This window comes from Sinocyclocheilus grahami, unplaced genomic scaffold, assembly GCF_001515645.1.
Source record: "Sinocyclocheilus grahami isolate Dianchi unplaced genomic scaffold, SAMN03320097.WGS_v1.1 scaffold234.1, whole genome shotgun sequence".
NCBI lineage: Eukaryota > Metazoa > Chordata > Actinopteri > Cypriniformes > Cyprinidae > Sinocyclocheilus > Sinocyclocheilus grahami.
Window position 1 is genome coordinate 581,946 of NW_015505413.1, and position 6,781 is coordinate 588,726.

General features: G+C 36.1%; 1 protein-coding gene across 1 annotated transcript in view; it reads right to left on the reverse strand.

Moving 5' to 3' along the window:
• LOC107597667 (rab GTPase-activating protein 1) overlaps positions 1-6,781 on the reverse strand; it is a 116,639-nt gene that overhangs the window by 55,416 nt on the left and 54,442 nt on the right. Inside the window, exon 11 of the mRNA XM_016288831.1 lies at positions 6,000-6,111. Coding sequence (XP_016144317.1) covers positions 6,000-6,111 — 112 coding nt within the window. The remainder of the gene's footprint in view (positions 1-5,999; positions 6,112-6,781) is intronic.

Sequence of the window (6,781 nt, forward strand, 5' to 3'; positions counted from 1 at the left end):
TGGAGTAATGATGCTGAAAATTTAGCTTTGATCACATGAATACATTACATTTTTAAATATATTCAAATAGAAAGCAGTTTTTTATTTTATTTTAAATAGTACAAATATTTCAAAATGTTACTGCTTTTGGTGCATTTTGGATCAAATAAATGCAGGCTTGGTGAGCAGAAGATAATTCTTTAAGAAACATTAAAAATCTTGCAGTTCAAAAACCTTTGACTGGTAGTGTAGGCTGATTATATTGAAATGTGCATTTACCAGGATAACGAGTATGAAACATGCTCCGAGTTGCTTCAGAAAACAAAAAAAAAGAGCAACAACAAAAGCAGTCACTTCCGTGTTGGTTTCACAAGAGAGACCGGAAGGTTGCCGCTTGGTGCCAACATATAGCGCAACTGTGCTCACGTGGTCCTTTGCCGATCCCGTTCCCCTGTCTCCTCCCAATGCTTTCCTGTCACCGCTCTACTGTCCTATCGCATTAAAGGCATTAAAAAAAGCCCATAAATATAACTTAAAGACAAAAAAACCTCTAGACCTGTGAACAGAATTAATTGTTATCTATAAAAAAATTAATAAATAAATAAAAAAAAACTCAATTTTAAAATTCTGCAGAAGACAAAAGATGATGTTTTGAAGAATTTCTCAAATGTTTTTGTACAATATAGATACTGGGGTCCACTACAGTTTTTATTTTTTTATTTATTTTAGTACATCAAGTTAAAGTAAATTAAAATTAGAAATGGACAAAATGTTGAAAAAAAAATTTCATAAATTTTATTTTATATTAATTTTTTATTTTATTTGATCTTATTTTATTTAACATGTTTGTATTATACTTTCAGTTTTAGTTTAATACAATAATCCTGCTACTGACTTTCATAGTATGGGCAAGCCTGACAGGCTTCCCCAAGACTTCCTCGAGACTATATACACTGTATGGCATTAGTGATACTCTGCCTGACACACAGACAAAAGTGACCTTCTGGTGTGTAATTTATTCCATAGGACCTTTTACTAAAGGAGAGGCTTATATAAGACAATCTTAACCTGCTAGAGGCTTAATCTCTGAATGCGGTCGGCATGTTTACCAGCATTTATTTGTATTTGTTTATGGAATGTCTTAAATGTCACTGGTGCCCATTTTCCTTCCTGATTAAAAGGAAAGTGCATAATTCCACTGTGTTGTAATATGCACAAACCGTTTCCCTCAGGGATTTTTACCACTGATATTATCTTGCCAATCACTCAAAACTGACAAACACAATTGGGATTATTACTGCAAACTGTTTCCTCCAATAAGAATAAGTTTGTTCAGTGCAACACATTGATTTTTAAGACATGACATCATACTGTCATAAGCGTGAGACATGTGCTTTGCAAATACAAAGTCTGTAGAGTCTGTTTTTGTTGTAGGAAACAGCAAATGTGTTTATTAATGTAATCTGCACCAGCCCCTTAAACCCAATGTTCTTGAACCAGGAAGCGCTAACATCAAACAACAAGCCAGTGAGTCACTCATTTGACCTATTCATCAAAAATACAGTGATTTTGTTATATATATATATATATATATATATATATATATATATATATACACACAGTGGTGTCAAAAAGTGTTGGCCCCCTTCCAGATTCCTTATTTTTTTGCATGTTTGTCACACTTTAATGTTTCAGATCATCAAACAAATTTAAATATTAGTAAAAGATAACACAAGTGAACACAACATGCAGTTTTTAAATGAAGGTTTTTATTATTAAGGGAAAACAAAATCCAAAACTACATGGCCCTGTGTGAAGAAGTGTTTGCCCCCCTGTTAAAACTGTGGTTTATTACACCTGAGTTCAATTGCTCTAGCCACACCCAGGCCTGATTACTGCCACACCTGTTCGCAATCAAGAAATCTCTTAAATAGGACCTGCCTGACAAAGTGAAGTAGACCAAAAGATCCTCAAAAGCTAGACATCATGCCTTTTGCCATTTGTGAATAATGGCTCTCACTGTGGTTCGCTGGAGTCCCAAAGCTTGAATTACAAGCTTAATTAAGACTGATAGATCTCAATTACTTTCTTTCTCATTTGTTTCTGAATTTCTTTGGATCTCGGCATGATGTCTAGCTTTTGAGGATCTTTTGGTCTACTTCACTTTGTCAGGCAGGTCCTATTTAAGAGATTTCTTGATTGCGAACAGGTGTGGCAGTAATCAGGCCTGGGTGTGGCTAGAGAAATTGAACTCAGGTGTGATAAACCACAGTTTTAACAGGGGGGCAAACACTTCTTCACACAGGGCCATGTAGTTTTGGATTTTGTTTTCCCTTAATAATAAAAAACCTTCATTTAAAAACTGCATGTTGTGTTTACTTGTGTTATATTTGACTAATATTTAAATTTGTTTGATGATCTGAAACATTAAAGTGTGACAAACATGCAAAAAAATAAGAAATCAGGAGGGGGGCCAACACTTTTTCACACCACTGTGTATAAATATATATATATATATATATATATAAAGTAAAATATAATACAAGCATTTTAACTTTGACAGCCCAAAAATACACGGTACATCTTATTCTCTTCTCAAATGTCTCTTCTCTCTATCACTTTTTGGCCCAATTTGTAAGTCTCTGGATTACATTATCATCTTCTTTTGACTTAGGACAACAAGAAACCACCCAGAACACCCTAGAAATGTGCTATAAAAACACTTTAGCAACCACACATTTGATTTACACTGCCAGTAGTTTTCATATTTATTGTCCATTTTGCAAAAAAAAAAAAAAAGGAGGAATCGCAGCGGTTCTGCAGAGAGGATGTTCAAATGTGTTAATTACTCAGCATGAACTCAATTATGAAGTATGCTTACAGAGCCAAAGGATCTACCAAAATATGAACAAAAACTAGAGCTTATAAGTTAAGTGGTTTGAAAAAAGACGTGTCTTTAAATCAAGGGTCTTTAATACACAGCACATTAAGTCACTTAATGTAAGAACAGACTAACTGTAAATCTCAGCTTCCGAACAAGGAAAGTCAAGGGTTTAAAGAGGAGGAAAACTAGGGACTAGATGCAGATGTGAGCACAACTCACACACAAAGACACAGCTGTGTTCTTCAGGGTGCAGAGACAGTCGCAAGCCTGTGATTAATTTCCTGGGACTTTTAATTGAATTCATCTCGAGGTTTTGATTAACAACAATAAGAGTAATAGGAGCGGGAAATAATCTTAATAAGACCCTTATCTGAATTTGACCATTTCCCCATTCCCCAGTCTCTCTACTAGTGCTCCACATTAAAATATCTCTCTCATTTCCCTCCCATGAATGAGTTCTTAAATTAGAAATGGTGTGTGTGTGTGGAGATATTTTTGGTGGGAGATAGAAAAAAAAAAGAATGTGTGGGATGGGAAGCTCTTGATTTTCAGCATGTTTTTAGCGCTTCCCTGTATAGAAAGGCATACAGCAGCAGTTGAACAGTGTCAGGAAGAAACAAGACAACCTCTAATCTAATTGTGCATATGCTAATGTAAAATAATTAATCTCTACAGGAATCTGCACAAGCTTTGCATCCAACCCACGGCTTGTTAACAACAGAATTGTGGCTCAAAGTCAATTTTTTCCTGTTAAAAGCTGCATAAATTTACACCTGTCGCTTGTCAGGGTCTAAAATTAACACTATAAATGAGAGCAAATAAGGATGCATTAAACTAATCAAAAGAGACAGCAAAGACATTTGTAATGTTACAAAAGATTTCTATTTCAACTAAATGCTGTTCTTTTGAACTGTAAACACATCAAAACAAATTGGTGCTTTTACAATCGATTTGCGTTCGTTCAAACCGCTCTCTCACTGTTCCTACGTTAGTAGCCCGATCTCACGAAAATGAGTATCAGTAGCACGATTTTCTATTTGGCGTACAATTTATTCACAGAAATTGGCTTTGCCGTGCATATACACACGCGTTTGGCGTGCATATTAGGGCTGTGATTTTTACCTGTGATTAGTGGCAGATTTTTACCACCGCGGTGGTAATGGACCAACTACCGTTGATATAAATATCCACAATCGGTGCCAGGCGCGAGTCAAGCGAGCGCGGAAACGGTACTGTGCTCGAAGCGCGTGCTCTTCAATTGCACGCACAAAGGCGCCGGCGCGCTGTAGCCTGTAATATGTACTTCATTTCCGGCGATATCGTTGACATAATTGCAAAGATATTATTTAAACTGAGCTGGATGTTGACATCACTGAATTCAATGATGAACTGTCTTTAACTGAAAAATTAGTGTTTACTATTGTCACTTTGCATTATTGACACTATTTTCCTAATTAATGCTGTTCAGTTGCTTTGACACAATCTGTATTGTTAAAAGCACTATATAAATAAAGGTGACTTGACTTGACTTGTATCCTTTCATATCAAAGCGCGAAATAAACTACGTGCATGCAATGCCGTGGTCAGTTAAGTCATGAAGTTACCAAAAAGGCAATTAAAGCTGCCTTAAAACTGTGCATGCATGTAATATATTTTATATGAGTCACATTTAAGAACATGTCTCTGAAATGGTTTTCAAAACTGTCCAGGAGGAGCAGCCCAGCACAGTCTCACTCATCTAACACACCTGATTTAACTCGTCAGCTCGTGTTTATTTTAGCACTTCAGTCAGTGAATACGCAGCCTGTAAAACACTAAAATAAATATCAAAGAAATAAAACTGTTAAACAAGAAAGTAGCCTAAATAAGAAAGTTACTAATAAGGCGCGACAAAATACTATAAAACTCATAATCAGTGATGCAACACTGGATGCGGCACGACACGACATGACAAATCCCTGACAGTAAACTGCCTCGTTCTATTTATGAGGTACTGACACAGAGTTCAAATGTCCTGTGTAGACACTAGACAGACTCAACATGTTGCGACGTGGTGGTGTCGTGTCCGGTGTAGACAAGGTTCACTGTTCCGCTACTGTTATTACTATTATTACACTTGTATACAAAACTTCGTATAATGCTTATTATAAAGTGCGTGACGTCACGGTGGCAGTAGACAACCTCTGGCAGTTGTCACGGCGACCGTCACAGCCCTAGTGCATATAATACGCAGTTTTCACGTACATAAAATACGCACCTACCCCACACCCCTAATCCAACCTATTGCATAGCCTATTATATGCACACCAAAGTCAATTTCGGTGTGTATAAATATCACACCAAATAGAAATACGCACTTTCATGAGATCGGGTTAGCCTAGAAAAATTCATTACAAATGGGAATACAACAAATTCATGACATGTTTTACATTCAAGTTACCAATAAAAGTCATAATAAAAAGTAATTTTTTTGTGGAAAATTATGTGTTTTTTTAACCTTAAACTGCATAAACACATTTCATTATACCAAATTCACAAAATAATGTTCTTTTTAGCAACATCATAAGACCCCTTTAATATCCTAATGATTTTTGTCATTTTTGGCTACTTATGGTTTTGTGGTTCATGGTCACATTATTGGTCATATAGATAAGAATAAGACAGTATTAAACTATAAAGGGTTCACTTTTATTTGTGTATACTCATAATAAAAACAAAACATTGTGCTTTTGTAAAATAAAGAAAAAAATTAGGGTGCGCTTTCAGCCTTCTCGGTTTGCTTGAACTTGGGAAGTGGTCACAAAAACTAAACGGAACTCGGTGTAGATTGTTGCGCAGTTTTTTATTTGTTTTTGTTAATATGTTCGTTAATTAAGTGAAATATATTTAGTTTAGGACTATTTATTTTGTTCCTTTTATGATGTTTTATTCTGTTTTTCTCCCTACACAGAAGCGCTGCTCTGTAAATTAAGTTCTAATTTAATTTAAACCTAACTTAACATTCTAATTTTGTCGGTTAATGGTTAATTATCGTTTAACAAGCGTCGGTTGTCGGTCAGGAAAATTAACAAAAATCCCTAACTTTTTCTGTTTCAAACCCTGAGCCTTCATTTCCACTTGTTTTCAATGCGCTCACCATCTATCATTGGGTGAGCACACTCGAACCCGTGTCTCCAGCAGGAACCGCACAGGCTCTTCCACCTCCGTGATCACCAGGTCCACCGCCGTCGTCATGTACATGAATTTATCTGTGTTACAAGTAAAAGAATAGCAGACGTTCAAACAGGTCATCACAGCATTTTCATATTAGTGGAGGTAATGTCATTCACAATCATTTCTTGAATTTCAAGTTAGTCTAAGAGGAGGAATTATTATATATTATAGGAAGAAGAATTATTAAAGGGGTCATATGATGCTTTTTTAAAGATCATTATTTGGTGTAACAGAATATGTTGACATGCTTTAATGTTCAAAAAATACATTCTTTTTCAAATACTGTACATAATTGTAGGTCCTCTATGCCCCGCCTCTCTCAAACGCTTCGTTTTCTACCACGGTTAAGACAGCTGACTCCACTTTGATGTGACCCTGTCTCTCTCTCGCTCTCTCTCGCGTGCTCTCACTCTCTCACACACACATACATGCGCACACGCACATACGATGCGCAAAACTCCGCATTTGAACAGTCAATAGCAAATACTTCAACTAATAACAAAACAGTAGCTGATTCAGAAGCTCCAGATTGTCATAGCAAAGTCAGAATTACCTCCTCTCCTAGGTTCACGAAACGGTCGTCCATAAAATGCATTGCTGTTCTGTTGTAAGTAATCTTAAAGATTCCTAAATGCATCTACTTTCGGAAGGCCAAATAAAGTGCTTTTGCTTTCGCCTAGAAACACACAGCGTCTCCCTGACATG